At 41.5% G+C, this 17,028-nt stretch overlaps 1 protein-coding gene across 4 annotated transcripts in view; it reads left to right on the top strand.

Annotated features, from left to right (window-relative positions):
• Positions 1-17,028, top strand: part of mdm2 (MDM2 proto-oncogene) — a 31,056-nt gene that overhangs the window by 3,099 nt on the left and 10,929 nt on the right. For all 4 annotated transcript variants that reach the window (XM_072485078.1, XM_072485077.1, XM_072485075.1 and 1 more), the window contains 4 exons: positions 356-489; positions 2,148-2,197; positions 13,650-13,714; positions 14,064-14,151. In XM_072485078.1, the coding sequence (XP_072341179.1) occupies positions 356-489; positions 2,148-2,197; positions 13,650-13,714; positions 14,064-14,151 (337 nt within the window). The remainder of the gene's footprint in view (positions 1-355; positions 490-2,147; positions 2,198-13,649; positions 13,715-14,063; positions 14,152-17,028) is intronic.

Genomic DNA, 17,028 nt, shown 5'->3' on the forward strand with positions numbered 1-17,028 from the left:
CCTTCCTTTGATACGGGGCCCAAAATTGCTCACAATACTCCAAATGGGGTCTGACCAGATCCTTATACAGCCTCAGAAGTACATCCCTGATCTTCGCATTCCTCCCACATCAGTCTTTCAGCCACGCATTCATCTCTATCCTGTTGCAAAACCTGTAGAAGCATGCAGTGGCTCTATTAATAAGTACAGACCCCTGAGAAATGTCCAAGGTATTCTTTTGCCTGCAGAAACACTTGTTCTTTGTAATTTAGTCTTCTCATTAAATAAGCTTCTGTAATTTACCAATTACAAGAACTGTACTATGTTCAAGTCTTGGACCGATAATTGATGTTTTTTTATTTTTTGTTGTTGACAGGTAATGCACTTCTTAGGACAATACATAATAACCAAACAGTTGTATGATGAAAAACAGCAACATATAGTTCATTGTTCCGATGATCTGCTGAGTCATTTATTTGGTGTGCAGAGCTTTTCAATTAAAGAGCCACGGTAAAGTCAGTTTTGAAGACTAAAGTTTCAAAATGTGTTGTGAATATATTATAAGAGGGCTGAAATAATTTTTTATGGATTAATTGTTAATTGAGTTATGCACATTTGCAGATGACAATCGCTCCCCAACACAGACCCTCCCTCCGCTCCCCAACACAGACCCTCCCTCCGCTCCCCAACACAGACCCTCCCTCCGCTCCCCAACACAGACCCTCCCCCACTCCCCAACACAGACACTCCCTCCGCTCCCCAACACAGACCCTCTCCCCAACACAGACACTCCCTCCGCTCCCCAACACAGACACTCCCTCCGCTCCCCAACACAGACACTTCCTCCGCTCCCCAACACAGACCCTCTCCCCAACACAGACTCTCCCCCCTACACAGACTCTTTTTACCCCCCCCCCGCTCCCCAACACAGACTCTCCCCCGCTCCCCAACACAGACCCTCCCTCCGCTCCCCAACACAGACACTCCCTCCGCTCCCCAACACAGACCCTCTCCCCAACACAGAACAAAATGTATCCATTGTTTGTACAATAACAATTGTTATTTCCAAGCTTAAATGTTGAAGCCTTTGAAGGCATGTTTCCATTTCTGTCCAACGGCCCCCATCCCCAGTATTTTCTTCTAGAACGAGGGGTCATCAGTTTTAAACATAAGGGGGTCACTCACTTAAGACAGATGAGGAGAAATATTTTCTCCTAAGGGTCATGAGACTTTGGAACTTGGTGGAAGCAGAGTCTGAATATTTTCAAGGCAGAGCTAGATAAATTAATTGACAAGGGCATGATCGGGGATAGTCAGGAATGTGGTGTTGAGGTTACAATCTGATCAGCCATGCTCTTATTGAATGGTGGAACAGGCACAAAGGGCTGAGTGGCCTACCCCTGCTCTTAATTCCTCTGATAAATAGGCATTCTCCCTACTGTTTGGCAGCTTGTGTTGCTTGACTTTAGGCATGATGTGCTACAGGCAGGAATTTTGTCGTCCAACAATTTGTTTTTTCCAAATCAGGAATTCTCTCCTTCAGCAAAGGAAAGATTAACCATTCCTAGAATAAAACAGTAGCATCAAGCAAGGGCCACATTTGGTACCATCAATTGGTTATTTTTTATTTGTTCATGGGGATGTGGGAATTTCAAGCAAGCCCACTATTTATTGCCCATCCCTATTGCCCTTGAGAAGTTGGTGGTGAGCTGATTTCACGAACCACTGCCATTCTTGTGGTGTGGTGCGTGCAGAGTGCTCTATTGCAATAATATCTCTTGCAGAGAGCAGCTTCTTAAGAGTACCATGGTGAAAAGTTTTTTAAAAATATAGAGTACCCAATTATTTATTTTTTCAATTAAGGGGCAATTTAGCATGACCAATCCACCTACCCTGCACATCTTTGGGTTGTGGGGGTGAAACCCACGCAGACATGAGGAGAATGTCCAAAGTCCATATGGCAGTGACCCAGGGCCGGGATTCGAACCCGGGTTCTCAGTGCCCTAGGCAGAAATGCTAACCATTGTGCCGCGTGCCTCCCCTAGCATGGTGAAAAGTTAAAGTAAAGCTGGTCAACGAGCTTCTTCATCCCAATGTATCAGTTATACTGTTGAATGAATAATTTTGGGCTTAACACAACCTACATAAACTACTTTTATATTTTATAGGACGTTGTATGCCATGCTGTCAAAAAATTTGACATCTGTGAACCATGAAGGTAGGCAGTTCCAGTTGCATTAATCTTTCTATATTAGCTACTTGATAGAGTATGTTGCCTTGAGGGAATATTTTGGGAGGGCAAGTTCAGGAGGAAAAATCTACTTTTAATTCTGGGCAACAGAACAAAATGGTAAGTTCATCACTGAATTTAATTTTTATAATTTAATTCCACCTTCAGTATGGAGCATTGTTTCTTGAAGTAGATATGTGCTTTTAAGGCCAAGAATCATTTTTGCATAGTATATTGAGGCACCACAAGCTGCACATTCTGGCTACATGCTGTTCAATTACCAATCCTGTATTGGGTAGAGCAAATGGTTTGTGCTTCTGTGAATTAGGTAGGCTTGTGCCTATACTAGCTCTCCATCCCCAGCTGAAATCACTGGACCTCAAAAAAGATCACCTAAGGAAACGGATGGGCAATGAGAGAGGTATTGTCCCCTCAAAGTGTTATCCTTTTCAATAAATTCCTTTGAAGATACACTAGTTGTGTATCTTTAGCATTTAGGATGCATAATGAAGGATGTGCATAGTTGCCTTCGGCAACTTGTTTATAGTGATAATGGTGAAATCTCTGCTACCGACTATTTTGATTCCTTTCTGAATGCCTTGATTCCTTTCCTAATGCCAAGTTCTTGATAATTCTGAACGACCTTTAAGAACCGAAGAGAGTGGTTAGAAGAGCGGGGAGGTAAGACTTTAGGTTTGAGTTGGCATTGGGGGTTAGCAAATGTTCAGACTAGCTGAATAATGGGAATGATTTATGAAATTTATTTATGGGATGTGGATGTCACTGGCTCAGCCAGCATTTGTGCCCATCCCTAATTGCCCTTGAGAAGGTGATGGTAAGCTGCCTTCTGAACCACTGCCATCCCTGTGGTGTGGGTACATGCAAATAGCTGTTAGGGAGAGAGTTCCAGAATTTTGATCCAGCTGCAGTGAAGGAACAGCGATATATTTCCAACTCCGGATGCTAAATTACTTGGAGGGGAACTTCCAGGTGGTGGTGTTCCCATGTATCTGTTGCTCTTGTCTTTCTAGATGGTAGTGATGTGGTTTTGGAAGCTGCAGCCAGAGGAACCTTGTTGAGTTCCTGTAGTGCATCTTGTAGGTATACACTGCTGCCACTGTTCATTGGTGGTGGAGGGAATGAATGTTGGTGGATGAGATGTCAATCAAGCAGGTTGCTTTGACCTGGATGTTGCTACAGTTGTTGAATGTTGTTGGAACTGCACTCACCCAGGCAAGTGGAGAGTATTCCATCACACTGCTGACTTGTGCCTTGTAGATGGTGAACAGGCTTTTTGGAGCAAGCAGGTAAGTTACTCACTGCAGGCTTCCTAGCCTCTGATCTGCATTTGTAGCCATAGTATCTATATAGCTAGTCCAGTGCAATATCTGGTCAATGGTAACCCCCCCCCCCCCAGGATGTTGATAGTGGGGGATTCAGCAATGGTAATGCTACACTGAATGTCATGGGCAATGGAGATTCTCTCTTGTTGGAGACATTCATTGGCTGGCACTTGTCAGCCCAAGCCTGGATATTATCCATGTCATGCTGCATTTGGACAGAGACTGCTTCAGTATCTGAGGAGTTGTCTGGTGATTGACCTCCAACCACCACAACTATCTTCCTTTGTGCCTGGTATGACTCCAACCAGCAAAGATTTTCCCCCTGATTCCCATTGACACCAGTTTTGCTGGGACTCCTTTATGCCACAGTAGATCAAATGCTGCTTTGATGTCACTCGCTTTTTATTAATGATCGAGAATATATTGATGGGGCGGTAATTTGCAAGTTTAGATTTGTCCTGTTTTTGTGTACAGGACGTACTGGGAAATTTCCCATTTGTTGACAGATGCTAGTGTTGCAGCTGAACTGGAATAGCTTGGCTCGGGTTGCGACAAATTCTGGAGCTCACGTCGGAATATTGTCAGGGCCGGTTGCCTTTGCATTATCCAGTGCCTTCAGGAGTTTCTTGATACAATGTGCAACAAATCGAGTTGGCTGAAGACTGGTGTTGACCGAGACTCTGCTGCTCCAATCTATTCAGTGAACACAATCTCACAGGATTTACAGAATTTGTTCAATCAATCTTTACTTAATGAGCTCAAATATCTATTTCCTGGTCTTTGCAACATTATCTCTTATTTGGGAAATAGATCTTATACTTATCTTCTCAAATAAGAGCAGTGAGTCAAATTTGAATCACGCTGGCCTGATGTGAACAGTGGTTGACTACTGTCACTCTGGGCTCTAGCTCACATTCTCCAGGGCTTCAAGCTCAGGGTTCTTCTTTCCACGTCTTGCAATGGTTGTTCTCCAGTTGTCACTACCAGTTTTCCAGTATATTTATACTTTATTCCTCAAGGAGGTGTGTTACTCAGTGCCTGCATGTAGCAAGCCACCAAATCTTATGATTTTAGCTGACACTATCTCATTGTTCCAGTTAATCAGGTTATCATCAGACAAGATCTCGTTACTTCAGTTATTAGGTCATCTGATGCAACTGCAATCATCTGCGATGACGCATTGTTGAGCTCCTAGCTTGTTATGCCAATGTTTGGATAGAGCCACCAATGTGACTCAGTGATATAAAAATAATGTTAGCAACGATTGTAACATCAGAATACCATTATGGCATATGTATAACTATGATTTCAATTTGCAATTAGTCCAGTACAATAATCTATCCGTCTTCCCGTCATTATTTTTATCTGATGTTTCCATCGTCCGCCATGCAATAGTCACAACCACTTGATACATTGTAACAGTTGCCACATGAGGACAAATGTATCCATGGATGAATTTGCACATTATTTCCCCAATTCCAGATACTTCCCCACCATGTGGTCTCCTTAGTTGTCTGTATCTCACCAGTTACTTTATTTATCTTTTATTTAACCTTTACATATGTCATAAATACTTTCCTAAATTTTGTTGTAATTCTTTTAGATTTTCATCCAATTCTGGTATGTTAGCCAAATAAGTTTCATGGTAAAACTCCAGTTTATTCCTTAACTCTTCAGTTATATCCATGGCAACCTGTTATTTTCAATGGATATCTACAAATTCTACCTGACCAATCCTAGCTGGAAAGTTCTGGTTTGAAATGAAATACTGAATAGACTATGTAACACATTCTATGGCCATAATGAATCTCATCCTCATTAATGTTTACACAATATGTTCCATTTCCCATATACTCTCCCTTCGTGAAGCAGGACACCATACAGGGAGTTGCAAATGTGTGATACAACAGGTACCAAATCATGTTGGATATTATCATACAAAGTTAAATCTGCCTCCCTAGGAATAGCCCATTTCTGGGTCCCTCTATCTGTTCGGTACACTATATTAGTTTCAATTGTTTCCGTATGTACAGTAACATTAAGGACTTCCGTAGTAATCTGATGGGTTGGGCTGGTGACTACGGTTGTGGGGGAAGTGGGTTCTATCTTCTCATCCAATTCTATAAATACTATTGTGCTTGCACACCAAGATCTTTGGGCTGATTCTAAGTTCGGTTTTGCTTTCTTTTGATTGGATTCAGGGTCAGCACACCCATATTTAATATTAACTTCTCACTTCGAAAGCATGCACTTAGCCGAAGTATTGGCTGTCAAAGTCATGTGGTACTCTGGCTCCTTCATGTAATGCCTCCCATACTGAGGTGGCATTTCAGTATGAGTTTTGGAAACTCTGGGGAACATTTGATACATACGTCTCTATTTAAAGGCATCTTGATGATCATATGCAAATTTATATCAGTACACTAAGTAAGCATTCCGTGTGCGGCTTCAGGAATGGTCTATGGATGGCCTCTAACCTTCGGTGCCTTATGGGTTAACGCCTCGTGATTTCCAGACCTCTTGATGTTACTCCTATAGATGGTTATTTCTGTTGATGCGCATACCCCATGAGTCCCAAAAGTCACCACGCTCATGACCATAACGTATATTTTCTAGTCCATGTTTTGTTACCCAATTTCAGACCTATTATGGAATCAAGACAGTAACTGCTGTAGAGGAATGCTGATTAGGATAAGACATAGGAGCAGTATTAGGCCATTCGGCCCATTGAGTCTGCTCTGCCATTCAATCATGGTTGATATGTTTCTCATCCCCATTCTCCTGCCTTCTCCCCATAACTCCTAATCCCCTTATTAACCAAGACCCTATCTATCCCTGTCTTAAAGACACCGTGATTTGGCCTCCACAGCCTTCTGCTGCAAAGAGTTCCACAGATTCACCACCCTCTGGCTGAAGAAATTCCTCCTCATCTCTGTTTTAAAGGATCAGCCCTTTGGTCTGAGACTGTGTCCTCTGGTTCAAGTTTTTCGTCCCTTGGGGCCCTTGTATGTCGTGGCATTGATTTATAACCTAGTTCTGGTATTGGGCTGGGACTATGTATTTCCCATCCTTTCATGCTAGTCTGTTCTTTTCTTTCATTTTCTCTTTCTATCTATGATATGAGGGTGACATTACTCCCGATACAAGTTCTTTTAGATCATCATCTGCTTGTTGGGCTTCCACCAGATCACTTAGTTTTACCCGACTGGTGGTTACCATGCACATAGGCTGGGTATTTCCTCCCCGATTTGGTGGATCCTTCCTTAGCTCTCCATTTCGCTAGTTCATTCGCCCTTTTATTTCCCTGTGGTGCGTTTTTTGCGATGTGCCTTAACCTTTTAACAATTTGATATTGGTTATCTCCTGACTTTCCGAAAATTATCCTTAACAAGGAGCCAGAAGGCAACAGCATGACATCGGTTGACGCAAAATCTCTGTTGGGGTAAGAACTCCACCAGGCTGTTCCTTATGTACTTACTATCTGAATAAATCATGACAGGCAGGGGAAAACCTTCCAGATAGCGGACTACCTGAGCTACAGCTGCTAACTAAGCTCCCTAAGCGCTCACTGTAGATGGTAATTTTAAGGCAAATTCTAGACCCAATCCACCCCTTTGAGTTTTCTATGTATATTCCGCATCCAGTTTTCCTAGCTTCTATCACTGAGGAACCGTCAACAAAAATTTTCACTGAGGTGGTCTCCATGTTCTCTTGCCCAGCTTTTATTTTTGGCACAAACAGTCCATTGGGATCATGGTTTCAGGGCTAGCAGGCAATGAGGGGAGTAGTTTGGTCCAGTTTACGACAGTCACTTGTTAGTTGCCAGGACCCATCGGGTTTCTTGACTGGCCAAATATGGGAAATATGAGTGGAGGCTACTGGACATCGTCTCCTTAGTCAGGGAGTCCTATCAATGACCTTCGCTATTTCTTGTTAGGTGAATTTAGAAAGCCCATATTGTTTTTTTGGGGCTTGTGGGCTGCTCCCAAACGACCACAGTCGTGTTTGTGTGCTGCAAAGGCGGACAGATGGACAATAATGAGACAACTAGACATATCCTCTGGTTTGACCCCCATGTTCTCAATGGTACAGATTCTATCCACGTATCTACCGGCAGAAATATTGTGGGGTGCATTTTGATTCATCCTCATCTTCCATGTGCAACAGTTAGTGGAGTCAAAAGAAAGTTGGTATTCTTGCATAAAGTCCAATCCCAAAATATGGTCTGCACAGTTTGGCAATGTCGCCGTACAGCTGGATGTAGACTGCCCGAATGTATCATATTTAATTCTCCCGTCTTTATTTCAGAATTTAATTGTTTCTCCAATTCTGTAATTCAGTCTTTTAGACTTTCATTTTCCTTTCTTAAATTATCACTTACTTTTCTCTGTTTCTTGCAGAGACCCTGATTGCACAAGCCACTGTGATGGGTTTTTGTACTTCACTGAATGTTTTGTCTAATTCATCTGCAACTGCCTCCAACAATTCAGTTCTGGAGTGTACCAGCCCCTCTAGTTTTATTTCCAAAAATCTTACCATCAGGCCATCTGTTTTCAAGGCCATTTCATAAAATTTCATACCACAGTTCGCTTTTGAATGACATAATGTCAGAGCCTTTAAAACGGGTCACTTACTGCCTGGTGCCTGAAAATCTTTTTCCAACCCTTAGACTCAGCCAAAAGAAACAGGAAGTAATCAGGGCTGAGGTGCGATGATTCTGCCCTGTGGCACCTGTGGAAGAGGAGATTAACTCTTTAAACCCTTGACACAGTTTGTCCGTGCTAAATTCCCGCTCTGATCCCTCTAGATCAATGCACAAGAGAACTACAGAATACGGCTCGGGGTTGACTATAGAGTTTGCCTGTATGTCAATTAGTCTACTTTGTTTTAAATTAAATTTTTCCAAATAAAGGGCAATTTAGCGTGACCAATCCACCTACACCTACCCTGCACATCTTTGGGTTGTGGGAGTGACCACACAGACACTGGGAGAATCTGCAAACACATGGACAGTGACCTGAGACCGGGATCGAACCCAGGTCCTTGGTGCTCTGAGGCAGCAGTGCTAACCACTGTTCCACCCCCAACTAGTCTATTTCTATGGGTTATACACACTATCGAGACATTCCAAAAGCACCTATTTGACTAGTCATTTGTTATGAATCACAGACCCCTTTTTGGATATCCCATGAGTTCCAAATTTCACCCCTCCGTGTTCACAAAATTATTTTAGGCGTTCAGGCTCGATTGTGGCATTAAGGTGACCACCTTAATTGAGAGACCATAGAGTGGCACGGTGGTGCAGTCGTGAGCACTACTGCCTCATGGCGTGGCATATCCGCATTCTTCATTAAACCAGAGTTAATCCCTTAGCTTCGTGTAATGGCAGTATCTGATATGTCATGCCATACCATGAGGTTACAAACTGTGATTGAGTACAGTTCTGCTGATGGTCTACTGTGCTTAATGGATGCCAAATCTTGAGTTGCTAGATCTGTTCAAAATCTGTCCCATTTAACACGGTAGCATTACCAACAACACGATGGAGGATATCCATAAGAACTGTGGAGTGGTCACTCCTATTGACACTCATGGAGAGGAGAGATATGAGTATGACTATCAGACTGTTGCTTGACGAGACTGTGATCCTGCTCTCCCAGTTTTGGCACAAGCCCACAGATATTAGAAAGGAGGACTTAACAGGGCCTACAGGGCTGAGTTTGCCATTGTTGTTTCCAGTGCCGAGGTCAATTCCAGTTGGTCCGTCCGGTTTCATTCCTTTTTTATTGACTTTGTGCCAGTTTGATACAACTGAGCAGCTTGCTTGGCCATTTCAGGAGGGCATTTAAGAGTCACCCACATTGCTGGGATTGAATCCCATGTAGGTCAGATCAGGTAAGGACAGCAGGTTTCCTTCCCTAAAGGGCATTAGTGAACCTGATGGTTTTTCATGACACTTGTATTACGGGCCAGGGTTTCGAGAACCCCAAAGTGTATCATGGAGTTCACCTGACCCACAACTTTTAATAGATTTTGGTTATGGGGAGCACAAGGGCCCACTCTATAGGTGTGATGCAACAGAGATCTAAAGTACTTTTAAAACAAAACAGTGTTTATTATATGAATCCAGTTAACATTTTATAAACACAGTAAACATCTTAGCAACTACCAACTCTCATACTTCCCCCAAAGAATACAGTACTCTATAAGTAACCCTTAATCTTTTCTAGCAACATCCATAAGACAAATACCTTTAACAAAGACAGCAGATTTAACTTCTCTACTGATAGCAGTTATCACTTTTAAATTAGCAAGTAATCTGAAGACATTCTTTTCATGCAGAGAGAGATCAAAATTACACCTTGTTTGGCTGGATGCAGCTCCAACTCTGAAAACAAAACTAAACACACACTGTAGCCGCCAGCTCAAAAACGAAAGTAAAAGCAGACAGCCCAGCTCCACCCATACTCTGACATCACTGCAGCTATTTGATACACACCCATTTCTTAAATTTACACCCATTTCTTAAAGGTACACCCACTACAGCTATTTGATAAACACCCATTTCTTAAAGGTACTCTCACATGACACTTGGCCGTGATTTCATGGTCATTAGTAGACTTTTTGTTCCAGTTACCAGCTGCCATAGTGGGATTTGAACCATGGGACTCTGGATTACTTGCCCACTACTCCACCATCTCCCCATCTGGCATTTTTATACCTGTCACAACAAACTGTTCCTCCCACAGTCTTCTTGGTTAGTTGGTTGTCTGAAATGGCTGGATACCTGCCACTTTTTCCACTATCCAACTCCCGCTATTGAAAAATCTACATGCATAAAATTGCTGTTACAGTTTACATGAGAGTTTATGCAGATTGACATGGCCCAGGCTTAGGACCCCCAAAAGTGTTGGTTGATAGGTAGGACCACCCTACCTATTACTACATTGGTTTACACAATTATCTGATGCAGAGTTGGAATAAAAAAGCTCCAGCCTACAGGATTCAATCTCTTCCTCCAGATTTCATTTGAGGCAGGTTGTCTAGTCCATTATCAACCATGTGCTGCAATACTTTCTCTAGTACTAGATGTGATTACTAAGTTGATTACATAATAACTATGAACCAATCTTTATCAATAGTATCTTTTCAACTCCAGACACATTTTCCCAAAAAAGATGGTAGTCTCCAATTGGCCACTTAAAGAGCTGGAAAAGAGCACATCTATCTGGTGCTGCTTAGACATAACTTTAATAATCACAGCCTGAATGTGTTTTACCCCATAATGGTATTATCATTTAATTTGCAACATCTTAGTTACAGCCTCTTTAGCTGAATTATGTGAGACACTCATATCCGTACATCAGTGCATTTCTCTAGTATTCAGCATCTAATCAACAGCTGTTTGAATCTGAGCTTCTTATCAATAACGTAATAGATTTTCACCATTAGTATGGTGTAAAGCCCTGTATCATAACGGGCGCCTTGATGTCATGAACACCCATGGTCTTTTGTGATGTATCAGGCTTACATAGAAACATCGAAAAAAGAAGCAGGAGGAGGTCATTTAGCCCTTCGAACCTGCTCCGCCATTCATTATAATCATGGCTTAACCTGATCCCGCCTTTCTCTTCCCCCCCCCCCCCCCCCATATCCTTTGATCCCTTTAGCCCCAAAAGCTATATGTAATTCCTTCTTGAAGTTACACAACATTTTGGCCTCAACTAATAATAATCTTTATTATTGTCGCACGTAGGCTTACATTAACACTGCAATTAAGTACTTACTGTGGTAGCGAATTCCACAGATTCGCCACTCCCTGGGTGAAGAAATTTCTCCTCACCTCAGTCCTCAAACTATGGCCCCTAGTTCTGGACTCCCACACCATCGGGAACATTCTTTCTGAATCTACCTTGTCTAATCCTTGTAGAATTTTGCACATTTCTATGAGATCCCCTCTCACTCTTCTAAACTCCAATTAATATGATCCTAGCTATGAAAAATGAATGAAAATAAAAATTGTTTATTGTCACAAGTAGGCTTCAATGAAGTTACTGTGAAAAGCCCCTAGTCGCCACATTCCGGCGCCTGTTCGGGGAGGCTGGTACGGGAATTGAACCGTGCTGCTGGCCTGCTTGGTCTGCTTTAAAAGCCAGCAATTTAGCCCAGTGTGCTAAACCAGCCCCTAAACTACCAACTATTAATTGCAAGTTGTTATGAGGCTTTGGCCTAAAGGTATACACTACAGGATGCTCTGTGACATATTGATGTGACTGACTGAAATACCCATCTTTGTTGCGTTTGTTCTTTTTGCTGAATGGTAATCCTTAACCGTGTGAAAATAAGCCCCTCTATCATGTTCCTGGGAACATGATTATGAAGGAGAACTAAATGCATGCACATTTTATCGGTCACATGCCTGCATTGAGGCTTTGTTGTCATCGAAAACAACCAAAGTTCCTCTTTTCAGCACTTCATGGCTGTTGAAATTTTGTTATCTGACCTTGTTTAGCACAGTACATAACTCACTTAGAGCACTCATTTTGAAAATTCAACAACTTGTATTCATAGTAACAAAAAGCCAAGATGGTTCACGGAAGCATGATAATACAAAAGTTAACACTTCTGAGCCACAGAAGATTATAGGGCAGATAGGTTTTAAAGTGTGTCATGAAGGAGGAAAAAGAAAAAGAAGTGGAAAGGTTTGGGTAAGAAATTCTAGAGCTTGGGCCGAGGCCTCTCCAGGCATGACTGACAATGGGGGAGCATTTACAATCTGGAATCTCCAAGAGGCCGTACTTGGATTTCAGATTCTTATTTGCTCTACTCGCCCTTCCACCTTGTGCCTTAGCATTGAAATAATGAGTATTCATACAAGATTTATACTCCACTTTTAGTCAGATCTGGCACTACTTTGATTCTATCATACCAACCATATTGCCGTCTTGTCAATGCCTTCCCGTTGCTTTATGAACTGTAACATCTTGTGCCTCTTGCATGCCAAAGGTAGAGGTACTTAATGCCTTTCTACCTTTCCAGAATTTGGAAATCAAACTTCTGTGAAATTTTCATTCCACCTTTCTTTTTCCTGGTTGTACTGTTACTACTCTGCCAAAGAGTAAGCAGATCTTTCTGATTTATTTCAACTTTAATTAGTTGGTAGTACAGTCACAGGGTTCTGAAAAACAGTATTGTTGGATACCAACCATTAGATGCTAAATTAAAATCTTCTCGTATTGCTACAGCAATTTTGTGCAGACTTGAAATAGCAGGATGGAATCTTTAATAGAGCAGAAAGCTTTGTTTATGATCTGATTCAGACAGATTAACCGATCATTAATTCCATAATTTGTGGAATCTTGTTGCTGTGCTTACCTATATAGCAACAATGCTTTAGAATAAATTGGTTGAAGTATTTTTTGAGTTGTGGTGAGCTGCAGAAGTAAGTCTTTTCACTCCCAATTCTCGCCAATTTCCCATTATATTTGGAAAAATACAATTCCTTCTGTTGTTTCAATCATTTAACTTTAAAAAAAATAAAAATGTTAGTGTCCAATTCATTTTTTCCAATCAAGGGGCAATTTAGCCAATCCACCTACCCTGCACATCTTTTTGGTTGTGGGGGCGAAACCCACGCAAACACTGGGAGAATGTGCAAACTCCACATGGACAGTGACCCAGAGCTGGGATCGAACCTGGGACCTCGGTGCCGTGAGGCAGCAGTGCTAACCACTGTGCCACCGTGCTGCCCTAATCATTTAACTGTTGAGACTCTTATCGACTCCTAACTTGTCTTATGGATACACAGATCTAGGGACTTGTTTACTGGCCTCGACAATCCCACTGATTACCTTAAATGTGTTCCTCCAATCTTTGCCTTTTAAGTCACTTGCTTCCCTTCTCTAATTATTGTCATAATATCTTTGTGCTGCAGCATACTAATATTATGGAAACTGCTATGAACTCCCAGAAATAAAGTTGCTTTGATGTTCTGGCCTAATTCTAATTTTGGAAAAAAAGTCCTTGTATTAAATAAAGCATTCTTTTATTTTTAACCATAATAAGCACGTGTTGAGAAGTTTTTCTGTTTGATGTAGATTCTATAAATGATCTCAACCTTGGAAAGATTACCAACCAACTTGGAGGTGAAGATTGTCTCGTGGTAAGATTTTCTTGACTTGTTGAAAGCTCTGGGCACATTTCCCAATAGCAGTATATTGTTGATACAATATCTATTGGTTGTGATGCAATTTTTATGTACTTGTAAGTTTTGAAGGCTAGCATTAACTTTTCACCCTGAAGTAAAATAAATTACTTGATTCCACCATAATTCACAAGACCTAATTCCTTTTTATGTATTACTTTTAAATTGTCCTGGTAAAACTCAATGTAAAATATGTCAGTGATTTTTAGTTTAAATTAGAAGTGTTAAAACTTGCCACATAGTTCAACGTTGTATTCTACTTTTTTGTCATGTATTGTATTACTAAGCAATGTTTTCTACTTTTTAGACAATAATGCCAAATGATGGGAATGCATGTACATCATGCAATGTTTCCTATTCTGCTGCAGTTAGAAGATCCAACTGCAGTGACTCTGGTAAGTACCTTGGTGGCTAAGGTGAATCAGTGAACTTATTAGATCATTGGCCTGTGTGGTGTAAGCTAATTTCACTACGATACTGCTGATGGCCTTGCAGAAACCTTAATTGCCCTGGGTTCACACTCTTGATCCAGTGCATGATTAGATAAATAGTAAAGATAGGATTAGATTGAAGTACAAAGCAGTTTTTTTAAAACTCTCCCATCCCCACCCACCTCACATACAATTGAATGACCTACAAACAGTCGCAGCCCAGGCTTGTGTCAGGATATTTGTAAGATACCTGAAACCATATTTCAGTAGGGAGTAAATGGCGAGTGAGAACAACATTACCAGAGAATTTAACAAAAGAGCATGCCAAATGATGAATTAACCATGAAGTGTGATACACGTACATTGCACATTTGAATAAATTGTGCATGTTTAATGCATCCAACTTCAAATCCTTGCAAATCTAAATATTGGTAATTATCCCACATTGTGCAAGCAGCTGTAAAAAGTACAGTTTAAAAATTGTGATGTGGATATTTTTGAATAGGATATTCTTTGCTGCTCTTCTGCTGAGGCAGGGAACATTGATTCCAGTACAAGGTTTCATAGTATGAAAGCAATACTTTTGAAAACAGGGACAGAAATACAGCCATTCAGAGTGCTATCTGTTTTTTCAAGTAACATCCTGAAACAATGCTCCTGTCGTCATTCACTGTTATGCTAGGTGTTTTTATTAAATAAACACTTTACAAGTCCACCAAAAATAGTTCAAACTGGCTCAGTGAGCTACGGCCTTTAGTACACTTGGCTATGATACACAAAATCTGACATGAGCTGACCAATAAAAGGCAAATTGTAGTGTTTACAGACTGAGTAGTTCACATGGAACAGTTTGAGTCTCTTAACATCAGAATAAGAGTAGACTATTCGGCATCTTTGGCCTGTTCCACTGTTCAGTTAGAGCATGGCTGATCTGTATTTCAATTTCATTTACCTGCTGTATTTCCTAAGTCCCATAGTCTAGGTCTTAAAAATTTCACTTGACTCCGCATCAAAAGTCCTTTGGCAATTGGAAGAAGTGGTGGAATATAGAACATACAGTGCAGAAGGAGGCCATTCGGCCCATCGAGTCTGCACCGACTCACTTAAGCCCTCACTTCCACCCTATCTCCGTAACCCAATACCCCTCCTAACCTTTTTGGACACTAAGGGCAACTTAGCATGGCTAATTCACCTAACCTGCAAGTCGTTGGACTGTGGGAGGAAACCAGAGCACCTGGAGGAAACCCACGCAGACACATGGACTTGGAGCTTTTTTTTCTTTTTTCAAAAAAATAAATAAATTTGGAGTATCCAATTAACAGGCAATTTAGCGTGGCCAATCCACCTACCCTGCATATGTTTGGGTTGTGGGGCGAAACCCATGCAGACACTGGGAGAATGTGAAAACTCCACACGGACAGTGACCCAGAGCCGGGATTGAACCTGGGATCTTGGTGCCGTGAGCCAGCAGTGCTAACCACTGCGTCTCCGTGCTGCCACATGGAGTTGGAACTTTGATGAGAGAATTCCAGATTCCCACATCGTTTTTATGTGAAACGGTGCTTTTGGTTTCACACCTAAATCCTTATTTATATATTCCCTCACCAGAAGATATAGCCTCTCATTATCTACCCAGTTGAACACCTTTTTATTATTCAACAGCAAGCATATCTTTCCTAAGATTTGGCGACTGTTAAGGGTACAGCTAATGGTAAATGCCAAGCTATAAACCTAAAACAACTACCCTCCTGTTTGTGTTCGCAATTTGTATAGTATGTGTGAGGTTTTTAAATCCAGAAATTAAGTCTCTGACTACTTGTGGTGATTTTCTAGTAAAGTAAATGTTTATTAAGAAATAGGAAAAAACAATAAGATAGAATTACACTTAAATACAATAGTGGCTTCACACAGTACCAATACTTTAAAACAGTTCCAAGCAATCTTAATTATTATCTTCAAAGCTAAGCCTCTCATCTGTTGAGTAACAGCCATGATACGGAAACTTCCAGTCACTTTTACCACTCAGTTCCGTTAATTATTTCTTGTGGTGCCCTCCTGAGGTTAACAGTAGTGACTTTTCAGATCTGGCTTTGTTCGCACTGATTGCTGGAGTTTGACCAGCAATTCCTGATGTTTGCTGAGATCCAAACTCCTCACTTTATTGGTTTTAGTATCCACTTATTTCCTTTTGATATCTCCATTGTTTCATCCAGTCTCTATAGAACTGCTTTCTGCCAGAATTGATTCAATTTCATCTCCTCGATCATAGAATTTACATTCTGCCCATTGAGTCTGCACCGACCCTTGGAAAGCGCACCCTACCCAAGCCCACACCTCCACCCTATCTCAGTAACGCCACCCAACCTTTTTGGACACTAAGGGCATTTTATCATGGCCAATCCACCTAACCTGTACATCTTTGGACTGTGGGAAGAAACCGGAGCACCCGGACCAAACCCACGCAGACACTGGGAGAACGTGCAGACTCCGCACAGACAAGTGACCCAAGCTGAGAATTGAACCTGGGACCCTGGAGCTGTGAAGCAACTGTGCTACCGTGCTGCCCTCATTTATCTGTCCATGCTTTACCTATGACTCCTTTCTTTCACCGTGGCATATCGTCTGCTTTGAATCTGAGCAACCCAATCAAATCTATTCCTGTTCCGTGACCATCTGTACTAAATTACCCGTCCTTGCTAAATTACCTTTGGTATACATCTGTTTAAGGTATTACTAGGTTCATTACCATATCAAACCCTCAGTTTAGATTCACAGTTGCTCTGTTCCGAGCTTTAATTGCCACTCACATACCCCAACAGTTTAAAAATGACCAAAATATTA

Source organism: Scyliorhinus torazame, chromosome 19 (genome assembly GCF_047496885.1).
Source record: "Scyliorhinus torazame isolate Kashiwa2021f chromosome 19, sScyTor2.1, whole genome shotgun sequence".
In the NCBI taxonomy this organism is placed as follows: Eukaryota; Metazoa; Chordata; class Chondrichthyes; order Carcharhiniformes; family Scyliorhinidae; genus Scyliorhinus; species Scyliorhinus torazame.